At 39.6% G+C, this 23,648-nt stretch overlaps 3 protein-coding genes across 4 annotated transcripts; all 3 read right to left on the bottom strand.

Annotated features, from left to right (window-relative positions):
- Positions 1–400: 400 nt before the first annotated feature.
- Positions 401–7,555, bottom strand: LOC131724859 (zinc finger protein 664-like). The gene is made up of 2 exons (XM_059017823.1): positions 7,451–7,555; positions 401–3,425 (listed from the first exon to the last, which is right to left on the bottom strand). Exon 2 carries the CDS (start codon positions 3,368–3,370, stop codon positions 2,234–2,236), a length of 1,137 nt encoding a protein of 378 aa, XP_058873806.1. The 5' UTR covers positions 3,371–3,425; positions 7,451–7,555; the 3' UTR covers positions 401–2,233.
- A 1,471-nt stretch (positions 7,556–9,026) lies between these two features.
- LOC131724864 (zinc finger protein 583-like) lies at positions 9,027–12,215 on the bottom strand. Its single transcript, XM_059017838.1, has 2 exons — positions 12,094–12,215; positions 9,027–10,279 (listed from the first exon to the last, which is right to left on the bottom strand). Exon 2 carries the CDS (start codon positions 10,225–10,227, stop codon positions 9,172–9,174), a length of 1,056 nt encoding a protein of 351 aa, XP_058873821.1. The 5' UTR covers positions 10,228–10,279; positions 12,094–12,215; the 3' UTR covers positions 9,027–9,171.
- A 325-nt stretch (positions 12,216–12,540) lies between these two features.
- On the bottom strand, positions 12,541–22,557 carry LOC117407645 (zinc finger protein 239-like). Of its 2 annotated transcripts, XM_059017805.1 has the most exons (3): positions 22,504–22,535; positions 15,607–15,677; positions 12,541–14,881 (listed from the first exon to the last, which is right to left on the bottom strand). In XM_059017805.1, the coding sequence occupies exon 3, from the start codon at positions 14,841–14,843 to the stop codon at positions 14,022–14,024; it is 822 nt and encodes a 273-aa protein (XP_058873788.1). In that variant the 5' UTR covers positions 14,844–14,881; positions 15,607–15,677; positions 22,504–22,535; the 3' UTR covers positions 12,541–14,021. The 2 variants fall into 2 exon arrangements, with proteins under 2 accessions (XP_058873788.1, XP_034772757.2); XM_034916866.2 differs by lacking the exons at positions 12,541–14,881; positions 15,607–15,677 and adding an exon at positions 18,736–21,165 and having other exon boundaries at positions 22,504–22,557.
- Positions 22,558–23,648: the final 1,091 nt, after the last annotated feature.

Raw genomic sequence — 23,648 nt, 5'->3', positions numbered from 1 at the left:
CCAGGGCGACTTACAATTGTTACAAGATATCACATTATTTGTGCATACAATTACCCATTTATACAGTTGGGTTTTTACTGGAGCAATCTAGTCAAGGGTACAGCAGCAGTGTCTCCCACCTGGGATCGAACCCACGACCCTCCGGTCAAGAGTCCAGAGCCCTACCCACTATTCCACACTGCTGCCCTGCTATATCAAAAGAACTATGAAAAGAATAGAAAAAATGTGAGGCTCAGTTATAAAAAATATGCTTTTCAGTTTCAATATCGAGACGTTAACCAGTTAAGTAACTAAATCAATAAACTAACTTTAAAAGTTCATAGATTATAAATTTCAGGATCTCAAACCAATCATAAATGCTTACTTAGTACTCATAACAGGCAAAAAGGCACTCAACACATAAAAACTATTACATTTATTAAGGCTAACAAAAGTAAAAAGAATATAGAACCTAGAATAGCTGGAATAAAACATTAAAACACATATTTTCATGAGCATGCAGGCTTCCATATGTGTACATAAAAGTTCAGTTCAGAAGCAGCTTCAATTGCATTTAGCACTAAGTTGTAATCTAGAGTTACTTCAGAACTTGTAGATAAACTCAATCAATGTTTAAATGGTTCAGACGTTCACATTGTTTTCAAATGCACACAATAGCACCAGTTCAGTTAAAGTCTTATCTTCTTTCAATTGTTCAGAGTAGAATCGCCTGTGTTTTTAATCTCACAAAGTGTTACTCTGTATTCAATGTTTTTACTTCTGGCTTGCATGTAGATCTTTCTACACACAGTATTTTATTTGAATCTCAAAGTCTTTGAATCGTAACACTTATTCTGGAGACATGGTCCTTGTTGGAATGCAGTTGTCTTCTTTGTAACATGTAGAGTTGCAGGATGTAGCGGCGAGGAGTCTTCTTCAGGATGAAGATACGTACGATGCTTGAATGGGTCCCCATTGCAAGCGAAGGCTCAATGGTTACTTCATGGCGAGATGAGTCTGAATCCAAGAGAACGGGTTCATGCATGTTTTGATTTAAATACAGCGCCCAAAGAGGAGTTTACTTTGGTGATCCAATCACTTGTAATCCCTGACCGAAATCAGTCCTTTCATTGGCTTACAAAGTTTGAATGACGCTTCCTTTTACACAAGCAATGTGTGTTATTAACACAGGGAGCGACCCTCCTCCATGGAGAGAGACAGAGGGAACAGGATTCGTAATATTTATAGAACAAAACAATAGAACATTTTGTGCCAGCTAGCTATATTGATCATAGAAGGATAAAAATATCAATTTCATTCTCCGAACTAAATGACAGTTTCAGACGTGTTAAACACATTATACAATTAATGCAAAACAATGTAAGAATAATTTTTACTTTCAACTTCATTAAAACACGAGATGTTATTAAAATGATTCTAAAACCAATTGAAATCATTTATTACTTATTTGTTACGTTTCAATCTGATAGTTTGAGTAAATCTAAAACACAGAGTCTTAAACATACACCCTCGTAAAGGACATTAGGAATTTCTATTCACTTAAACGTTCCATGTTTCAGGTAACAATTCATTTCTTGGATTGAAAGTCATGGCACCTCGTATTATTATTATTTATTTCTTAGCAGACGCCCTTATCCAGGGCGACTTACAATTGTTACAAGATATCACATTATATTTACATACAATTCCCCATTTATACAGTTGGGTTTTTACTGGAGCAATCTAGGTAAAGTACCTTACTCAAGGGTACAGCAGCAGTGACCCCCACCTGGGATTGAACCCAAGACCCTCTGGTCAAGAGTCCAGAGCCTTAACCACTACTCCACACTGTATCCACCAGGTGTCGCAATTCTTAACCCTTTATAAGAAGAAAATTGTACACTAGTTTTCAGACAGACATTCTTAATTAACAGACAGGAATCAGCTCTGTTTGTTTAGACCAGACTGGCAGGTAATCTGAACTGAAACCAATTTAAATCTTTATGACCCTCTGTTACTAATATCCAGTCCTTTGAAGAAGATCTCAAATGTTATGGGAGAAGGCTGGGGGAAGACACACTTAATTAACATCACAGCATCTTAAGCCTCATAGTTTAAGATTTCAAATGTCATTTTACAAAGACCATTCAATTACAAATATGAATTCCTCCCTCACCAGAGTTCTCACAGTTCTTATATTAAGCTGCTGTTTAAAAAGACTGGAATTTCTGAGTGCGGGTGAATGAACACACACTCACATTCTGCCTAAACTTTCACAACTTGCATTTGTGTCTTTTAAGAGAACTGGACTCCAGTAGTGTGGTTTCTCTCCTGTGTGGAATCGCTGGTGCCTTTTCAAGCTGTATATCCATCTGAAACTCTTCCCACAGTCATTGCAGTGATGTGGATTCTCTCCTGTGTGAATTAACTGGTGGTTTCTTAGAGTTCTCGACTGACTGAAACTCTTCCCACAGTCAGCACAGGCATACGGTTTCTCTCCAGTGTGGATTCGCTGGTGAAGCTTCAAGTTTTGTAAATCTCTGAAATTCTTCCCACAGTCAGCACAGGCAATTGGTTTCTCTCCAGTGTGAATTCGCTGGTGTTTTTTCAAGTTGCCAGACTGACTGAAACTCTTCCCACAGTCATCACAGACATGCGGTTTCTCTCCACTGTGAATTCGCTGGTGTCTTTTCAGGTTTTTTAACTGACTGAAACTCTTCCCACAGTCAGCACAGACTTGTTGTTTCTCTCCAGTGTGGATTAGCTGGTGGTCTTTAAGATGTCCTAATCTATTGAAACTCTTTCCACATTCTATACAGGACAGAGAGCCCTGCAAGCTGCTTGTTTTAAAATGGTTACCCTCCTCTTCAACATGGACAGGGTCTAGTTCAGGAAGCTCCTCTTTAATGTGGACTAATTCTATTACATGACTCTCGTCGTTAATATGGACTGATTCTAGTACAGGACTCTCCTCTTTAATACAGACTGATTCTAGTACAGGACTCTCCTCTTTAATATGGACTGATTCTAGTACAGGACTCTCTTCTTTAATATGGACTGATTCTAGTACAGGACTCTCTTCTTTAATATGGACTGATTCTAGTACAGGACTCTCCTCTTTAATACAGACTGATTCTAGTACAGGACTCTCCTCTTTAATATGGACTGATTCTAGTGCAGGACTCTCCTCTTTAATATGGACTGATTCTAGTACAGGACTCTCCTCTTTAATATGGACTGATTCTAGTGCAGGACTCTCCTCTTTAATATGGACTGATTCTAGTGCAGGACTCTCCTGTTTAATATGGGCTGATTCTAGTACAAGGCTCTCCTGTTTAATATGGACCGATTCTAATACAGGACTCTCCTCTTTAATATGGACAGGCTCCATCGTTGAATCTTCTCTTTCACAAGGATTATCCAGTATTGTCTTCTGAACTAATATCCTAACAAAAAACAACATAAAATACAATCAGTTACAATCTATTCCTTAAATTCTATGAACTTGCCTTACCAACTCCAGACTCCATTCATTACCATGTTCACAAATGTGCTGCACTGAGTGAGATGAAGGAGATTTTCTATAACAAGGAGGAAGGAGAGATGGACCAAAATCACAGAAACAAAGACAGTTCTAAACAGAGAAATATTCAAACATGTATAAAAAGCACCCACACATGTAACCACTCAAGCACAAGATCCTCAGGAATACTGCTTAGAAAATGACAGCATTTCTTTCACACAAGACAAAGGTTATTGTTGAAAAGGTTGACAGATTTGATCATTGTTAGCAGAAACTGACTCACTGAGAGCAGAAACTGACCCAAGACTGTCACAGCTACTGGAAGCAGGCTGATCTTTGGAATACAAATTGAACATTTGTGAAACTGCAACAAATATTGTAAAGATTGTAATGAGATAACGTCCCAAATTCTGGGCCGCTTTGCTTTTCTGAATTCAGCTCAGTTTTTGGGATATTCTGCTCAGCTGACAGACGAGTTTCTAAGTCATGCATGCACAGTTTACCACAAACTGGATTGTAAATTAATTTAAGAGTAGCCCTTAGTACATGGGCAGCAGTGTGGAGTAGTGGTTAGGGCTCTGGACTCTTGACCGGAGGGTCGTGGGTTCAATCCCAGGTGGGGGACACTGCTGCTGTACCCTTGAGCAAGGTACTTTACCTAGATTGCTCCAGGAAAAACCCAACTGTATAAATGGGTAATCGTATGTAAAAATAATGTGTAAAAAATAATGTAATTGTATGTAAAGAAATAATGTGATATCTTGTAACAATTGTAAGTTGCCCTTGATAAGGGCATCTGCTAAGAAATAAATAATAATAACATGAATCAAAGTTAATGTATTTTTTACTCGCACCAGAAAACCTTATTTTTTTTATGAGGAAACAGAAATAAAATGTAAATGTTAAAAAACGTATTTCTTTATTCCAATGAAGAAACTACATTGCACTGAAAGAGATACATGAAAATTCATTAAAGCAGTCGTTTTCCTTCATTACAGGATAATATTAAAACACATTTTTGAGAAGGAACATGGTATTCCAAAAAAAGGACATCTCGTTTTCTTATGTAACGTCCATCAATATATTGCAGAGGTTTGGGACAGAAATGAGACTGCAACTGTCAGTAGATGAAGGCTGTTTATTTTTACAATAATTAAATAATCACAAAATAAAATCATAAAGTGAGGGAAAGGGAATTGAAAATTAATGATTGTAGTAGTTTTTATTTTACCCTACCGTTTTCATAATATTGAACTCTGCCATTTCATTCATTTTGAGGTCTGATAAACTTCAAGGCATGAGAGAATCAGGATAGTGTAGAGGGTGTGGGTGTGTGCGTGCAGGGGTTGCACGGTGGGTGTGTGCGTGCAGGGGTTGCACGGTGGTGTGTGCGCACAGGGGTTGCACGGTGGTGTGTGCATGTGCAGGGGTTGCACGGTGGGTGTGTGCGTGCAGGGGTTGCACGGTGGTGTGTGCGCGCAGGGGTTGCACGGTGGTGTGTGCGTGTGCATGGGGTTGCACGGTGGGTGTGTGCGTGCAGGGGTTGCACGGTGGGTGTGTGCGTGCAGGGGTTGCACGGTGGTGTGTGCGTGCAGGGGTTGCACGGTGGTGTGTGCATACAGGGGTTGCACGGTGGGTGTATGCGTGCAGGGGTTGCACGGTGGTGTGTGCGTGCAGGGGTTGCACGGTGGGTGTGTGCGTGCAGGGGTTGCACGGTGGTGTGTGCGTGCAGGGGTTGCACGGTGGGTGTGTGCGTGCAGGGGTTGCACGGTGGTGTGTGCGTGCAGGGGTTGCACGGTGGTGTGTGCGTGCAGGGGTTGCACGGTGGTGTGTGCGTGCAGGGGTTGCACGGTGGTGTGTGCGTGCAGGGGTCGCACGGTGTGTGCGTGCAGGGGTTGCACGGTGGTGTGTGCGTGCAGGGGTTGCACGGTGGTGTGTGCGTGCAGGGGTCGCACGGTGTGTGCGTGCAGGGGTTGCACGGTGGTGTGTGCGTGCAGGGGTTGCACGGTGGTGTGTGCGTGCAGGGGTTGCACGGTGGTGTGTGCGTGCAGGGGTTGCACGGTGGTGTGTGCGTGCAGGGGTTGTACGGTGGGTGTGTGCGTGCAGGGGTTGCACGGTGGGTGTGCGCGTGCAGGGGTTGCACGGTGGTGTGTGCGTGCAGGGGTTGCACGGTGGTGTGTGCGTGCAGGGGTTGCATATAAGGGGGTGCAGGGAAAAGACTGGGAAGGGTAGGGTAAAATAAAAACTACTACAATCATTAATTTTCATTTTCAACTCCCAATTCCCTTTCCCTCACTTTATGATTTTATTTTGTGATTATTTAATTACTGTAAAAATAAACAGCCTTCATCTACTGACGGTTGCAGTCTCATTTCTGTCCCAAAACACTACAATATATTGATGGACGTTACATAAGAAAATGAGATTTTTTGGAATACCATGTTCCTTCTCAAAAATGTGTTTTAATATTATCCTGTAATGAAGGAAAACGACTGCTTTAATGAATTTTCATGTATCTCTTTCAGTGCAATGTAGTTTCTTCATTGGAATAAAGAAATACGTTTTTTTAACATTTACATTTTATTTCTGTTTCTTCATAAAAAAAAAAAATGTTTTCTGGGGAAGAGTAGAAAATGCATTAACTTAACTTCGTGTACGAAGGGTTCCTCTTAAATTAATTCACGATCCAGTTTATGGTAAACTGTGCATGCATGACTTAGAAAGGCAAAGCGGCCCAGAATTTGGGACGTAAATGAAAACAGGGGCAGTCTACGTGCAAAACTGTGATTACATTAAAGATAGACTAATGTATCCTGTAACAAAACTGTAATAGTGTGGAAAATATACATTTGCAATTAAAATACATCATGCAAACAATATATGTGATTTGAAAGAAAAAAGGTACATAACCACTGAAAGCCAATTCGTGTACAACGTGACAATTTATATAAAGTATTATTATTATTTATTTCTTAGCAGACGCTCTTATCCAGGGCGACTTACAATTTTTACAATACATCACATTCATTTTACATACAATTCCCCATTTATACAGTTGGGTTTTTACTGGAGCAATCTAGGTAAAGTACCTTGCTCAAGGGTACAGCAGCAGTGTCCCCCCACCTGGGATTGAACCCACGACCCTCCGGTCAAGAGTCCAGAGCCCTGACCTCTACTCCACACTGCTGGAGTAGTGGTTATAACCCACAATTTGTTATATTAGTACAGCAAAATACCACATTACATTTTAATTGAAAGGTTGTGGAAAGCAGAACAGCGCAACTTATTCAACAAATCCACACTTCCAAATAAAAACTAGTGGGAAATGCTTTCCTAGAGCAGGACTGAGGCGTGCACTGACAGTGCGAGTCATAAACACACAGGCAGCGTTTCTCTCTGTATGTTTCTAATGCATGGCTGGTATTTGCACAGCGCGTACATTAGCCTCGCACAGAAGCGCATCGGTTCAGTGTACAGAGTCTGTAGTGGAGCGCAATCTTACCCTGGAAATAATAATAATAATAATAATAATAAATATCACGCTCAAAATATTTTAAAAAAATGGTTTATTTTCTTTTGTTTATGTGGTGGTGCGCGCGAACGCAAACGGTCCCGTGCAGGGCTGAGGGCTCGAGCTGTTATTTTGTTTTTTTAAATGTTTAAAATGTTCGGTATTAAGTGACCAGAATTGCTTTCTTTTTTGTTTGTTTGTTTTGTTATGTTCTTTAGTTTTTCCAGGGGTCAACGGGCGGCGGTAATATCGCCGGCCTCTGCGCCCTCTCGGTGGGCCTGTGTGATACAATTAATATTTTCGACCACGGAAAAAAAGGACACTCTTAAAATATATATTTTTTACATCAAAGAAAATGTTTTCAATACAACTAATCAAATGCAGTCTCTGTACCGGTTAATAAACAGAATCAAAATAATGTATATTTAAAAACTTACTCCTTAATTCAGCTACGCCGGCCTCCCCTCTCTCCGTCAGATAGAAAAAAGAAATACTGCGAGAGATCGAAGCGAACCCAAACCGCCTGCTATTGGCTGTGACGTCACTCTGAACTGAGGTTACCTCCGGTGATTGGACGCGCTGGGGCTCTCCTATCCAATAGGGGATCAGTTCCATGTCAATTTACCGTATAATCAAATAATACGCGCATTCTATACTGGGGTACCTCTCAGTGTATTATTAATAATAATAATAATAATAATAATAATAATAATAATAATAATAATAATAATAATAATAATAATATATGCGGTGATATATGAAAGCAGGGGATTAATGCATGTATTTAAAACAAACACACAGATAATAGTTTTATTAATTATATCAAAAAATAGATAAAAGTTACCAGCTGATCAGTCAGTTAATAAAATGTTGGTTCATTTATAGAATAGCCGGTTCATTTATAAAGTTACAAATCGCTATTAATACCTTGTATCACTGCCATGTATAATACAAACACATGAGTTAATATATTAATTTAAATTCGAGTATTAACTTTCCAGATACCGTTTGGAGATTTAATCTCTCTCCCATTGAAATGAATGACAAACCTCTCCCTACTATTCTCACGAGTCCCGCGGTTATACTCGTAACTAGTCATCATCACGGTACATTTTAAACATCAATATTAAAATGAAAGACAAACTATCGGATGCAACTCTAAAGTTTTATTCAAGCGTTACATCAAACATCTGCACAGCCGAAACGCCGTTATTTAAATGAACAATTAATTATTAAAGGGTTTATTTTCCAACTTGCCACATATAAAGCACTACTTCAAAAAATGAGAAACTATAATAAAATAAACATTTCAACTAGTGTGTAAACAGGTTTATGCACATACAAAACTGTAAGAATAAGGAAATTAGGATTTTCTATTCTTTAAACGTCCCATGTTTCAGGGTAAGAATTCATTTCATGGTTGAAAGTCATGGCACCTCGTATCCACCAGGTGTCGCACTTCTTAACCCTTTATAGGAAGAAAATTGTACACTAGTTTTCAGACAGACTTTCTTAATTAACAGATAAGAATCAACTCTGTTTGTTTAGACCAGACTGGCAGGTAGTCTAAACTAAAACCAATTTAAATCTTTACGACCCTCTGTTACTAATATCCAGTCCTTTGAAGCAGATCTAGAATGTTATGGGAGAACGTTGGGCGAAGACACACTTAATTAAAATCATAGTTTAATTCAATTACAGCTACACATTTCTCCCACACCGTATACGTTTAATATACAGACTTCTCAGGGGTTGGAGGCACTCGGCTTCACCTCGTATCATGCAACACCCTGAGGCATACATATATTCAACGTATACAGACTGTCAGGCCTTATTGCATACAAGGAATGTGCTTACTCTAACGTCAGGGTTTAACAGTGTGGAATTTCTGAGTGCGGGTGAATGAACACACACTCACATTCTGCCTAAACTTTCACAACTTGCATTTGTGTCTTTTAAGAGAACTGGAAGCCGGGAAAAACTTCCCACAGCGATGCAGTGATAAGGTTTCTCTCCTGTGTGGAATTGCTGGTGCATTTTCAAGCTGCCTATCCATCTGAAACTCTTCCCACAGTCATTACAGTGATGTGGTTTCTCTCCAGTGTGGATTTGCTGGTGAAGTTTCAGGTTTCGTAAATCTGTGAAACTTCTTCCACAGTCAACACAGATGTTGTTTCTCTCCAGTGTGGATTCGCTGGTGTATTTTCAAGTCGCGTGACTGTCTGAAACTCTTCCCACAGTCATAACAGCGATGTGGCTTCTCTCCTGTGTGAATTACCTGGTGGGTTTTAAGATTTCCTAACTGACTGAAACTCTTCCCACATCTACTACATGGATGCGGTTTCTCTCCTGTGTGAATTCTCTGGTGGATTTTCAGGCTTTGTAAATCTCTGAAACTCTTCCCACAGTCAGCACAGACATAAGGTTTCTCTCCAGTGTGAATTTGTCGGTGTTTTGTCAAATAGCATGACTGATTGAAAGTCTTACCACAGTCAACACAGACACATGGTTTCTCTCCTGTGTGGATTCGCTGGTGTCTTTTCAATGTGCTTGACTGATTGAAACTCTTCCCACAGTCATCACAGACATATTGTTTCTCTCCAGTGTGAATTCGCTGGTGTTTTTTCAAATAGCAGGACTGACTGAAACTCTTCCCACAGTCAGCACAGACATATGGTTTCTCTCCAGTGTGGATTCGCTGGTGTCTTTTCAATGTGCTTGACTGATTGAAACTCTTCCCACAGTCATTACAGTGATGTTTAATATGGACTGATTCTACTACAGGACTCTCCTTCTTAATATGGACTGATTCTAGAACAGGACTCTCCTCTTTAACATGGACTGATTCTAGTACAGGACTCTCCTGTTTAATATGGACTGATTCTAGTACAGGACTCTCGTCTTTAATATGGACTGATTCTAGTACAGGACTCTCCTCTTTAATATGGACTGATTCTAGTACAGGACTCTCCTCTTTAATATGGACTGATTCTAGTTCAGGACTCTCCTCTTTAACAAGGACTGATTCTAGTGCAGAACTCTCCTCTTTAATATGGACTGATTCTAGTACAGGACTCTCCTCTTTAACATGGACTGATTCTAATGCAGGACTCTCCTCTTTAATATGGACTGATTCTAGTACAGGACTCTCCTGTTTAATATGGACTGATTCTAGTACAGGACTCTCCTCTTTAATATGGACAGGCTCCATCATTGAATCTTCTCTTTCACAAGGATAATCCAGTTTTGTCTTCGGAACAAATTTCCTAGAAAAAAAATAAAATACAGTCTGTTACAATCCCTTTCTTAAATTCTATGAACTTGCCTTATCAACTCCAGACTCCATTCATTACCATGTCTCCCCTCCAGCCCGTGTTAATCAGAGGCAAATTTCTTTATTCTCCATCTCGACAGCAAAGCGTTGTATAGCGTAAGCTGTATTGAATGAAGTGTCTCGAAACCCCTCTGCTGTTTGGGATTTTTTTTGTTAAATGCCCAGACGACCAAAAAAAAAAAAAAAAAAGATGAATGCAAACTGCAAGCAACTGTTAATGTATGGACTGATTCTGGCCTTTATCCAAGGCGACTTACAGAGACTAGGGTGTGTGAACTATGCATCAGCTGCAGAGTCACTTACAACTACGTCTCACCCGAAAGACGGAGCACAAGGAGGTGAAGTGACTTGCTCAGGGTCACACAGTGAGTCAGTGGCTGAGGTGGGATTTGAACCGGTGACCTCCTAGTTACAAGCCCTTTTCTTTAACCACTGGACCACACAGTTATTGCTACTGCAATGCAATATGTATATATGTTGGGTTAATTTTACAGGAGCAACGTGGGTAAGGTAGACCGCCTTGCTCAAGCATACAGCAGCAGTGTCCCACGGGGATTGTTAGAGTTCATTTGTTGTGCAGTTTTTAATTTGTAAAGCTCTTTATTGTGTGCCGTGTCTGTGGGTGTTTCTGATTGCATGATAACCCGAGTGTGTCCAGCTTCGGGCGGCATAGCGATAGAAGGTTAGCGCTGCCCCCCTTGTGAACGTTGTTTTGGGCTGAGTGCTTGACCGCATTTTTTATTTGGGTGTGTACCTGTTAAACTAGGAACCTGGGTGATTTCGTCTGGTTTCACGGACCGTGATTACCACTAATCGTGGACTACCTAACGTCAATACAGGTAAACCGGTACAGAGTACTAAAAAATGCATGGAGTAAATTAATTCATAATGATCTTACTACTAAAATTAATCTTCACGCTACTAACGCTACACAATATTGTGCTTATTATTATTATTATGATTGTATTAAGTATAAGTTATAATTGTGTATTACTGTAATTTATACTGTAAGTATAACTATGTTATCATTAATAAAATGTTCGCTGCAGGTGTTTCTTGAGTCTGGTGGACTCCATTTAGACTCTTCATGCTGCAGATGTAAAGCAGAGAGCCACTTTTCCCTTCTATCTGGACTTAAACGCCTCTTCGGGCGTTCAAAAAATGACAGCCGCTTGCCTTTCATGTCGTCGTGGTTGTGGCATCCAACAACCACACAACTCCTCGACACTGTGTTAAAAATATGTGCCAGCAACTCTTCAATCGATAAAGGAAACCGCGTCTGTTTTGGTTTGTTTTCAGCGGTTGCTATGCTGTTACTATGTGCGTGCGCGCCAAGTTGCCCGGATGTCCGCGCAAACCTGCAGGCACGCACCCACGCGCTGCTGTTACGCGCCTCACGCAGACAACAGCGCGAGAAAACACCACGCGATTTGAGAACATGTTCAAACACTGTAGAGTCTGAAGCGGAGCGGAGCGCAACCTGACCCTGGAAATAACATGAGGCGGTGATGCGGGGGAACTGTCCCGAGCAGCGCCGAGGGCTGGAGCGGTTACTTGTTTTTAAAAATGTCAAAATGTTCCGAATTAATTGACCAAAAATGTGGGCCTGGGCCTGTGTGTGTGTGTAGATATACAATTGTTATTTTTGACCACATTCTTTACATCAAGCACGTTGTTTTCAGTGCAACTAAAAAAAATGCAAATGTCTGTACCGGCTAACAAATGGAATCAAATTAATTAACTTACTCGTTAATTCAGCCACTCCAGCCTCCTCTCTCTCCTTCAGGTAAAAAATATTGTCAGTGACCGAAGCGAAAACAAACCCGCCCCCTCTCTCGTCTGCCGTTGGCTGCGGTGTCATTCTAAACTGAGGAGTCCTCCGGTGATTGGACGCGCTGGGGCTCTCCTAACCAATAGGGGATCATATCTGTGTCAGTTTACCGTATAATCAAGAAAACAAGTGCATTTAAATACTATTATTATTATTATTATTATTATTATTATTATTATTATTATTATTATTATTAATAATAATATATGCTGTGATATATGAAAACAGGAGATTAATGCATGTATGAAAAACTAGCACACAGATAATAGTTTTATTAATTATATAAAAAAATGGATAAAAGTTACCATCTGATCAGTCAGTTAATAAAATGACAAGGAAATGTTGCTTCATTAACAATAATTGGTAATAATTGGTCCAGTTTAGGACACAGTTGGAACAAAAACCAGGAGGGGCACCGGCCCTCCAGGACCAATATTAGACACCCCTGATTTATGCAATAGCTGTTTAATTTCTAAAGTTGCAAATGGCTAATAATACCTTGTATAAGGCTAATAATACCTTGTTCCAGCTCTCTGTGGAGTAGTGGTTAGGGCTCTGGACTCTTGACCAGAGGGTCGTGGGTTCAATCCCAGATGGGGGGACACTGCTGCTGTACCCTTGAGCAAAGTACTTTACCTAGATTGCTCCAGTAAACACTCAACTGTATAAATGGGTAATTGTATGTAAAAATAATGTGATATCTTGTAACAATTGTAAGTCGCCCTGAATAAGGGCGTCTGCTAAGAAATAAATAATAACAACTTGCAGTCAGTGCTTGAAAAGTAAGCTGCAGACCCAGAATCTGTGACTCTGGCCCTCATCAATTGTCAGCAGTACGTGCATTTTGGAACTAGTAGTCTGCTATCTCCAGTATTAGTCTATTTTCAGAAAAGACCACCAGTGTAGCTCAGGCAGTCCGCATGCATAGCAAACTGCTACGCAATTCTTATTTCATGTTTTCCAACAAACATTTAAATTTGATTGGGAAAACATACTGAAACAACTCTTAAACTTGCATCCGTAAGATTTGTTATTGAAATGATTCTAAAACCCATTTAAATCAGTAATTACTTATTTGTTATGTTTGAATCTGATAGTTTGTTAAACAAGTTAATATTATACCCTCGTAAAGATTTCTTTCTCTTAACTTCTAGAATAAGGAAATTAGGAAATTCTACTCACTTAAATATTCTGTGTTTCATGGTAACAAATCATTTCATGGTTGAAAGTCATGGCACCTCGTATCCACCAGGTGTCGCACTTCAACCCTTTATACGAAGAATTGTATACTGGCTTTCAGACAGACTTTTTAAATTAACGGATAAGAATCAGCTCTGTTTGTTTAGATCAGACTGGCAAGTAATCTAAACTAAAACCAATTTAAATCTTTATGACCCTCTGTTGCTAATATCCAGTCCTTTGAAGCAGATCTCGAATGTTATGGGAGAAGGTTGGGGGAAGACACACTTAATTAACATCACAGCATCTTAAGCCTCACAGTTTAAGATTTGAAATGTCATTTTACAAAGACTATTCAATTACAACTATGAATTTCTCCCACACCATATACGTTGAATATACAGACTTCTCAGGGGTTGGAGGCACTCGGCTTTGCCTCGTATCACACAACACTCCGAGGCGTCTGTATATTCGACGGATTGCATACTAAGAATGTACTTTATAATGTAACGGCTTCAGAGCACTGTGTTTAATATTGATGAATCTGTATCATCTGTAGACATTCACCAGAGTTCTCACAGTTTTTATATTAAGCTGCTGTTGAAAAAGACTGGAATTTCTGAGTGCGGGTGAATGAACACACACTCACATTCTGACTAAACTTTCACAACTTGCATTTGTGTCTTTTAAGAGAACTGGAAGCAGTAAAATACTTCCCACAGTGAGAGCAGTGATAAGGATTCTCTCCTGTGTGGAATCGCTGGTGCCTTTTCAAGCTGCATATCCATTTGAAACTCTTCCCACAGTCATTACAGTGATGTGGATTCTCTCCAGTGTGAATTAACTGGTGGTTTCTCAGAGTTCTTGGCTGACTGAAACCCTTCCCACAGTCAGCACAGACATACGGTTTCTCTCCAGTGTGGATTCGCTGGTGAAGTTTCAAGTTTTGTAAATGTCTGAAACTCTTCCCACAGTCAGCACAGACATACGGTTTCTCTCCAGTGTGAATTCGCTGGTGAAATTTCAGGTTATGTAACTGACTAAAACTCTTCCTACAGTCAGAACAGACATACGGTTTCTCTCCACTGTGAATTCGCTGGTGTTTCTTCAAATGGCCTGACTGACTGAAACTCTTCCCACAGTCATTACAGTGATGTTGCTTCTCTCCTGTGTGAATTAACTGGTGCTTTTTAAGATGTGCTAACTGAATGAAACTTTTCCCACATTTACTACACAGATACGGTTTCTCTCCTGTGTGGATTCGATGGTGTCTTTTTAAGTTGCTTGACTCACTGAAACTCTTCCCACAGTCAGCACAGACATGTCGTTTCTCTCCAGTGTGGATTCGCTGGTGACGTTTCAGGTTTTTTAACTGACTGAAACTCTTTCCACATTCTGTACAGGACAGAGAGCCCTGCAAGCTGGTTGTTTTAAAATTGACTGATTCTAGTACAGGAATCTCCACCTTAATATGGACAGGCTCCATTGTTGAATCTTCTCTTTCACAAGAATAATCCTGAATTCCTGAAAAACATGAAATGTAATCTGTTACCATTTTTGTTAAATTCTATGAACTTGCCTTACCAACTCCAGACTCCATTCATTACCATGTTCAGAAATATGCTGCACTGAGTGAGATGAAGGAGATTTTCTATAACAAGGAGGAAGGAGAGATAGACCAAAATCACAGAAACAAAGACAGTTCTAAACAGAGAAATATTCAAACATGTATAAAAAGCACCCACACATGTGACCGCTCCAGCATAAGATCCTCAGGAATACTGCTTACAAAATGACAGCATTTCTTTCACAAAAGACAAAGGTTATTGTTGAAAAGTTTAACAGACTGTTAATGAAGTTTCTTGTTAGTACTATGAAAGATTTGCATGTATACTTCTTGGTTCTTGTAAGCACCCACAGAACTAACCAGGCAAGAGATGCGATAAACATGAATATAAAGTGTGTAAACTTCCATTCCCATGTAAACCCCCACATTAGATTTGTTTAAACAGTTCTGCCTGTCAGCATCATGTAGAGCTCCTTGAATCTAAAGCATGAATCTGAAAGGTCTCTACATGCAATGACAGAAATAGAGATCACTCCACACCACCATTGTGATTCTCAATCTCTATAGCTTAGATCAGACTTGTGTTCAGTATTAAATAAACCGATACGACCAGAAACACACACTCAAACACAGAGCGGTGAAGCTGAATCAGGACTGAAGAGTAAAAGAATAAGAAACTTACTTCAGGTATTGTCAGCAGGATATCTGCAGCACAGCTCTGGCAGTCTTGTTTCTTCCCAGGTAAACAGGCACCTTAAAGCAACAGCAACAGTTCAACAGGTAGAAGTCAAACAGTATGAACAATGTCACTAAACTGAGAAATTAATATAGATAAACCATGTATGATTCTTCTCTCAATATGCTTTCCTGTTTTTTGATACAGACGTGATGCATTGAAACACACTGGGAGTACTGGAAGACTTGTTATTTTAAAATATACATCTAAAATACATCTTCTTAAGCAAATAGTTTAACTGCACTTTGTCAAATTCGCTCTTACTTAAAAGTTACTGTATGCTTCATTTTGCTCTTACTTGAATTGATTCTATTGTACTTTCATATCTGCTCTTATCTGTACTATGAGATTCTGTAATGTGATATTTTATAATGTGATACTTTGTACTGTAATAACCTGTAACAATTGTAGGTCATCCTGGATAAGGGTGTCTGCTAATAAATAAATAAATAATTATTTTAGCAGGAACCAAAGAAACAGAACCACAGAAATGTGTCAAATAGAAGTGAAGTAAAGCCAGAAGTTTACAAAACTGTATACAAGTCTCCTGTTCTGTGGTGCGGAAGAATACGTTGAAATTATTACATTGTGCGGCGAAGGCTTTGGTCGGGAGCCGAAGATCACAGAAATGTTAAACAAAACTATGGAAGTTTTTATTTATTTATTTATTTACCACTCGGCTCCTTGCTTTGGAGAGCCCCACACTGCACTAAAGAACATACGAAGGAAGGAGAGATGGACCGAAATCACAGAAACAAACACAGTTCTGAATAGAGAAATATTCATATATGTATAAAAAGCACCCACACATGTAACCACTCAAGCATAAGATCCTCAGGAATACTGCTTAGAAAATGACAGCATTTCTTTCACACAAGACAAAGGTTATTGTTGAAAAGTTTGACAGATTTTATAAAATAATTTTTTGTAAATTAGTCTTTTTAAGGCCCCCACATACAGAGATGCAATAAACATGAATATACAGTTTGTAAACTTCCATTTCCATGTAAACCCCCACATTAGATTTGTTTAAACAGTTCTGCCTGCCAGCATCATGTAGAGCTCTTTGAAACTAAAGCATGAATCTGCGGAAAATGCTTTCCTAGAGCAGGACTGAGGCGTGCACTGACAGTGCGAGTCATAAACACACAGGCAGCGTTTCTCTCTGTATGTTTCTAATGCATGGCTGGTATTTGCACAGCGCGTACATTAGCCTCGCACAGAAGCGCATCGGTTCAGTGTTCAGGACTGTCGAGTCTGCAGCGGAGCGGAGCGCAGCCTCACACCGGAAACAACAAGGACGGCTTGTTTGTTTACGTGGCGGCGGCGCGCGCGAACGCGAACGCTCCCGCGCGGCGCGGAGGGCTCGAGCGGTTACGCGTTATTAAAAATGTTTAAATGTTTGATATTAATTAACCAGAATTGATTTTTTAAGTTTTGTTTTTTTAGTTTTTCCAGGAGCAGCGCGGCGCGGAAATGTCCCCGGACTCCCCTCTAAGTGGGCCTGCGTGTGTGTGAGATACAATTATTACTTTCGTACACGGAAAAAATGACCCGCTTTCTTAAAATATTATTACACGAAACAAATTGTTTTCAGCACAACTAATCAAATGTCTGTATCGATTAACAAATGGAATACAATGAATTTATATTTAAAAACTTACTCGTTAATTCAGCCTCTCCGGCCTCCTCTCTCTCCTTCAGGGATAAATATTGTGAGACCGAAGCGAAAACAAACCCGCCCCCTCTCCCGCCTGCCATTGGCTGCGGGGTCATTCCGAACCGAAGAATCCTCTGGTGATTGGACGCGCTGAGGTTCTCCCAACCAATAGGGAATCAGCTCTGTGGAAGTTTACAATATAATTAAGAAAACAGGCGTATTTTTATTATTAATACATTTAACGAGTACCGTTAAATGTATTAATAATACTACTACTAATATATGCGGTGATATATGAAAACAGGAGATTAATGCATGTATTTAAAACTAGAACACAGATAATACTTTTATTAAGTATATCAAAAAATAGATAGATGGCGCCAGGACTCCACGCAAGTACTGGCTGCAGGAAAACGACACAGCGCCGGAGTAACACATCTGTGTGCAGTTTCACAGTCAATACGATTGCATGGCTGCATGTTTAATACATTGTTCCACTAGACTTCAGTTTAACAGTATTTTTGTTTCAGTCTAATCAATCGTGGGAAACCACTGAATCTACAATTGGATAAGAGCTTCTACAGAAAATACAATATTATTACTGAGTGAATATTTGCTACATTCTACCAGAGTTCAGCTTTCTATGCATAACTAGTTCATCAGAAAGTAGACTGATGACTTTCCAGTTAGTTTACATTCCCCATTCTAGTTCCAGGCAGGCAGAACATTGCTTAAATTACTGGCTTTATTGTATTCTAAACTCTTTTCAGAATGTAGTAAACTAACACAGACACCCAGAAGAAGTACTCATAACAGGCAAGAAGAAACTCAACACATAAAAATGATTACATTTATTGAGACTCACAAAACTAATAAGAATACAGAAGTTAGAAATCAAGGTATCAGAATTATAAGAATAGCAGGAATAAAACACTGAAACACATATTTTCATGAGCACGCTGTCTTCTGTGCGTTTCCGTACACGCACACGCAGGATTCACGCACATTACACACAGTGACGGGGTGAAGTAGCGCCTGTTGTGTGGGTTCGAATGAAGACGCCATTTTTGTTTCAACAAGTTCAGTTGGGAAGCAGCTTCAATTGCATTTAGTATGAAGCTGTAATCTAGAGTTGCTTCAGAACTTGTAGATAAACTCAATCAATGTTTCAATGGTTCTGACGTGCAGTGAAAGTCTTATCTGGTTTCAATTGTTCAGAGTAGAATCGCTTGTATTTTTAATCTCACAGTGTGTTGCTCTGTGTTCAATGTTTTTACTTCTGCTTGGCATGTAGATTTTTCTACACAATCAGTCCATTCATTGGCTTACAAAGTTTGAATGACGCTTCCTTTTACACAAGCAATGTGACCCTCCTCCAAGGAGAGAGAGAGAGAGAGAGAGAGAGAGAGAGAGAGAGAGAGAGAGAGAGAGAGAGAGAGAGAGAGAGAGAGAGAGAGAGAGAGAGAGAGAGAGAGAACAGGATTCAAAACATGTATAGAACAAAACTTCATTGTGCTAGCGAGTTATATTGATCACAGAAGGATAAAAATGTCAGTTTCATTCACTTATGTTTCAGGATAACAATTCATTTCATGGGTTGAAAGTCATGGCACCGCCTATCCACCAGGTGTCGCACTTCTTAACCCTTTCTAGGAAGAAAGTTGAATATTGGCTTTCAGACAGACTTTCTTACTTAACAGATAAGGATCAGCTATATTTGTTTAGACCAGACTGGCAGGTAATCTGAACTAAATCCAATTTAAATCTTCAGAACATCTTAAGCCTCACAGTTTAAAATTTGAAATGTCATTTTACAAAAAACATTCAATTACAACTATGAATTTCTCCCACGGCGTATGCGTTGAATATACAGACTTCTCAGGGGTTGGAGGCACTCAGCTTCGCCTCGTATCACACAACGCTCCGAGGCGTCTGTATATTCAACGGATTGCATACTAACAATGTACTTTATAATGTAACGGCTTCAGAGCACTGTGTTTAATATTGATAAATCTGTATCATCTGTAGACATTCACCAGAGTTCTCACAGTTTTTATATTAAGCTGCTGTTTAAAAAGACTGGAATTTCTACATATGGGTGAATGAACACACAGTCACATTCTGCCTAAACTTTCACAACTTGCATTTGTGTCTTTTAAGAGAACTGGAAGCATTAAAAGACTTCCCACAGTGAGAGCAGTGATAAGGATTCTCTCCTGTGTGGAATAGCTGGTGAGTTGTCAAGCTGTACATCCATCTGAAACTCTTCCCACAGTCATTTTACAGTGATGTGGATTCTCTCCTGTGTGAATTAACTGGTAGTTTTTCAAAGTTATTTACTGGCTGATCAATTAATCAATATTTATTTTTATATAGCACCTTTCATAGTGGACCACCATTACAAAGCGTTTTACAAGACAGACTGAAACTCTTTCCTGAGTCAGCATAGACACATGGTTTCTCTCCTGCGTGAATTCTCTGGTGGTCTTTAACATCTCCTAATTGCATGAAAATCATCCCAGTCAGCACAGACATGTTGTTACTCTACAGTGTGGGTTAACTGGTGGGTTTTAAGATGTCCTAATCTACTGAAACCCTTCCCACAGTCAGCACAGACATATGGTTTCTCTCCAGTGTGGATTTGCTGGTGTGTTTTCAAGTCGCCCGACTGTCTGAAACTCTTCCCACAGTCAGCACAGACATGTGGTTTCTCTCCAGTATGGAGTCGCTGGTGAAATTTCAGGTTTTGTGACTGTCTGAAACTCTTCCCACAGTCATCACAGTGATGTGGCTTCTCTCCTGTGTGAATTAACTCGTGGGTTTTAAGATTTGATAACTGATTGAAACTTTTCCCACATTTACTACACAGATACGGTTTATCTCCTGTGTGAATTCTCTGGTGTGATTTCAAATAGCTTGACTTACTGAAACTTTTCCCACAGTCAGCACAGACATGTGGCTTCTCTCCAGTGTGAATTCGCTGGTGTGTTTTCAAATAGCTCGACTTAGCAAAACTCTTCCCACACTCAGCACAGACATGAGGTTTATCTCCTGTGTGAATTTGCTGGTGTGTTTTCAAATAGATTGAATTAGTGAAACTCTTCCCACGGTCAGCAAAGACATGTGGCTTTTCTTCTGTGTGAATTCGTTGGTGCATTTTCAGGTTTTGTAACTGACTGAAACTCTTCCCACAGTCAGCCCAGACATGTGGTTTCTCTCCACTGTAGATTAGCTGGTGAAGTATCAGGTCCTGCAACTGACTGAAACACTTTCCACATTCTGCACAGGACAGAGAGTCCTGCAAGCTGCTTGTTTTAAAATGGTTACCCTCCTCTTTAACATGGACAGGGTCTAGTTCAGGAAGCTCCTCTTTAATATGGACAGGCTCCATCTCTGAATCCTGCCTTTCACAAGGATAACCCAGCTGTACCTTCAGAACTCGCAGGTGGTGTTTCACGGTGCTGTGGTGTCTGAAATCTGCCCCGCATTCATGACAGTTAGAATGATGAGCCTCCTCTTTAACATGGGCTGATTCTAGTGCAGGACTCTCCTCTTTAACATGGACTGATTCTAGTACAGGACTCTCCTCTTTAACATGGACTGATTCTAGTACAGGACTCTCCTCTTTAATATGGACTGATTCTAGTACAGGACTCTCCTGTTTAATATGGACTGATTCTAGTACAGGACTCTCCTGTTTAATATGGACTGATTCTAAAACAGGACTCTCCTCTTTAATATGAACTGATTCTAGTACAGGACTCTCTTGTTTAACATGGACAGGCACCATCTTTGAATCTTCTCTTTCACAAGGATAATCCAGTTTTGTCTAATGAACAAATTTCCTATAAAGAAAAAAATACAATCTGTTACAATGGCTTTCTTAACACTAGCAGGACCGGAGATATACTCATTGTGGAGTAGTGGTTAGGGCTCTGGACTCTTGACCGGAGGGTCGTGGGTTCAATCCCCAGTGGAGGACACTGCTGCTGTACCCTTGAGCAAGGTACTTTACCTAGATTGCGCCAGTCAAAACCCAACTGTATAAATGGGGAATTGTATGTAAAAAATAATGTAAGTCGCCCTGGATAAGGGCGTCTGCTAAGAAATAAACAATAATAATTCACTCAGGCAGAGGGTAGAGACTAATCTGATTACAGCTAAACACATTGCAGACTGGTCAATAAAAATAATAAAGTAGAATACCGTTCTGTATCATCACACTACAGTTGTTTTCTGTGTGGCCTCAGCGCGTACATTACAGAAGCACACCGATTCCGTGTACAGTACCGATAGGACTATATCAAGGAGGATAGGACAGTCAATCCCGTGATGCAGTTCGGTACGCAATTACAGGCGCCATTTCTGGAGCCCACTCAGTACTGAATACATTGCGGAGATGCTGTGTTGCAGCGCCAGGATATACCTGTATTTTTTTAATAACAATAGAAAATATCGTTAATATAAAGTGACTGACTGTTACTTATACGAATTGGTGCTTGATTATCAAGAAACATTTTGCCAGGGCAAGCGTGAATAAGTTAAAAGCATTACGAGCCCAGCTCTACGGGCTCCAGAAATGCTCCACTGTTTACTAACTCTGCCCACGTGTGACATCATTTTCCTATCCTTCTTTATAGTGGGTGAGTTCACGACACGCAGACTTTCGTCATTCTGCGCAGGATCTGTACAGAATCGGAGCAAGAAGCCAATGGATTTTCAGAGTCTTTGCAGAACCTGCGCAGACTTTGCAAAGTCTGCCTCTCGTGAACGCACCCATAGTCCTAGCAGGACTGTAGAGTCTGCAGTGGAGTGGAGCGCAATCTTACCCCAGAAATAAAAAGGTGTGTTTTGTTTATTTGTGTGGTGGTGCGCGCCAACACCGTGTAGGGCTGAGGGCTGGAGCGGTTACTTGTTTTTAAAAAAGTTTAAATATTCGGTATTAATTGACAGGAGCCTTTTTTTTTTAATTTTTCAGCGGGCAGCGGAAATGCCCCCGGCCTCCCCGTGGGCCTGTGTGTGTGTCTGTGTGATACAATTATTATTTTTTAAGACGGAAAAAGGACCCTCTTTCTTTAAACTATTTTTACGTGAAGCAAATTGTTTTCAGCATAACTAATCAAATGTAATTGTCAGTACCGATTAACAAATGTAATAAAATGAATTTATATTTAAAATCTTACTCGTTAATTCAGCCTCTCCAGCCTCCTCTCTCTCCTTCAGGGAAAAATATTGTGAGGGACCGAAGCGAAAACAAACCCGCCCCCTCTCTCGCCTGCCATTGGCTGCGGGTTCATTCTGAACCGTGGAGTCCTCCGGTGATTGGACGCGCTGGGGCTCTCCTAACCAATAGGGGATCAGCTCTATGGCAGTTTACCATATAATCAAGAAAACAGGCGCATTTTTATACTCGATTACCGTTCAGTGTATTAATAATAATAATAACAATAATAATAATAATAATAATAATAATAATAATAATAATAATAATAATAATAATAATAATATATGCGGTGATATATGAAAGCAGGGGATTAATGCATGTATTTAAAACAAACACACAGATAATAGTTTTATTAATTATATCAAAAAATAGATAAAAGTTACCAGCTGATCAGTCAGTTAATAAAATGTTGGTTCATTTATAGAATAGCCGGTTCATTTATAAAGTTACAAATCGCTATTAATACCTTGTATCACTGTCATGTATAATACAAACACATGAGTTAATATATTCATTTAAATTCTAGTATTCACTTTCCAGATACCGTTTGGAGATTTAATAATCTCTCTCCCATTGAAATGAATGACAAACCTCTCCCTGCTACTCTCACGTCTCCCAGTAGATGGCGCCAGGTCTCCACGCAGGTACTGGCTGCAGGAAAACGACACAGCGCCGGAGTAAATATCCCCCCCCCCCCATATTGGTAATATACAAACATATGAGTTAATATAAATGTATTTTAATATGCAGGACGACACCTTAAATATATGATTAATATTTAAATATAATAATAGGATTTTAGTCGTTTATAAATCTCATATTTCTTATAAAATTATATTTACAATTCCATTAGTCGATTTTTGAAATATCAAAAGAATTATGAACAAAATAGAAAATAAATATGAGGCTAAGTTATAAAAAATATGCTTCCAGTTTCAATATAAAGAGGTTAACCAGTCAAATTATATATATATATATATATATATATATATATATATATATATATATATATATATATATATATATATATATATATATATATGTGTGTGTGTATATGTGTGTGTGTGTGTTTATTTTACGGATCACATATTAATCATAAATGCT

Source organism: Acipenser ruthenus, chromosome 57, assembly GCF_902713425.1.
Source record: "Acipenser ruthenus chromosome 57, fAciRut3.2 maternal haplotype, whole genome shotgun sequence".
Lineage (NCBI taxonomy): Eukaryota > Metazoa > Chordata > Actinopteri > Acipenseriformes > Acipenseridae > Acipenser > Acipenser ruthenus.
Note: the sequence above shows the minus strand (reverse complement) of the source record. Positions and strands in the feature narration are given on the sequence as shown.

Coding starts and splice junctions, on each gene's coding strand:
- LOC131724859 (XM_059017823.1), bottom strand. CDS start 3,370: ATGGAGCCTGTCCATATTAAAGAGGAGAGTCCTGTATTAGAATCGGTC.
- LOC131724864 (XM_059017838.1), bottom strand. CDS start 10,227: ATGATGGAGCCTGTCCATATTAAAGAGGAGAGTCCTGTACTAGAATCA.
- LOC117407645 (XM_034916866.2), bottom strand. CDS start 21,110: ATGGTGCCTGTCCATGTTAAACAAGAGAGTCCTGTACTAGAATCAGTT.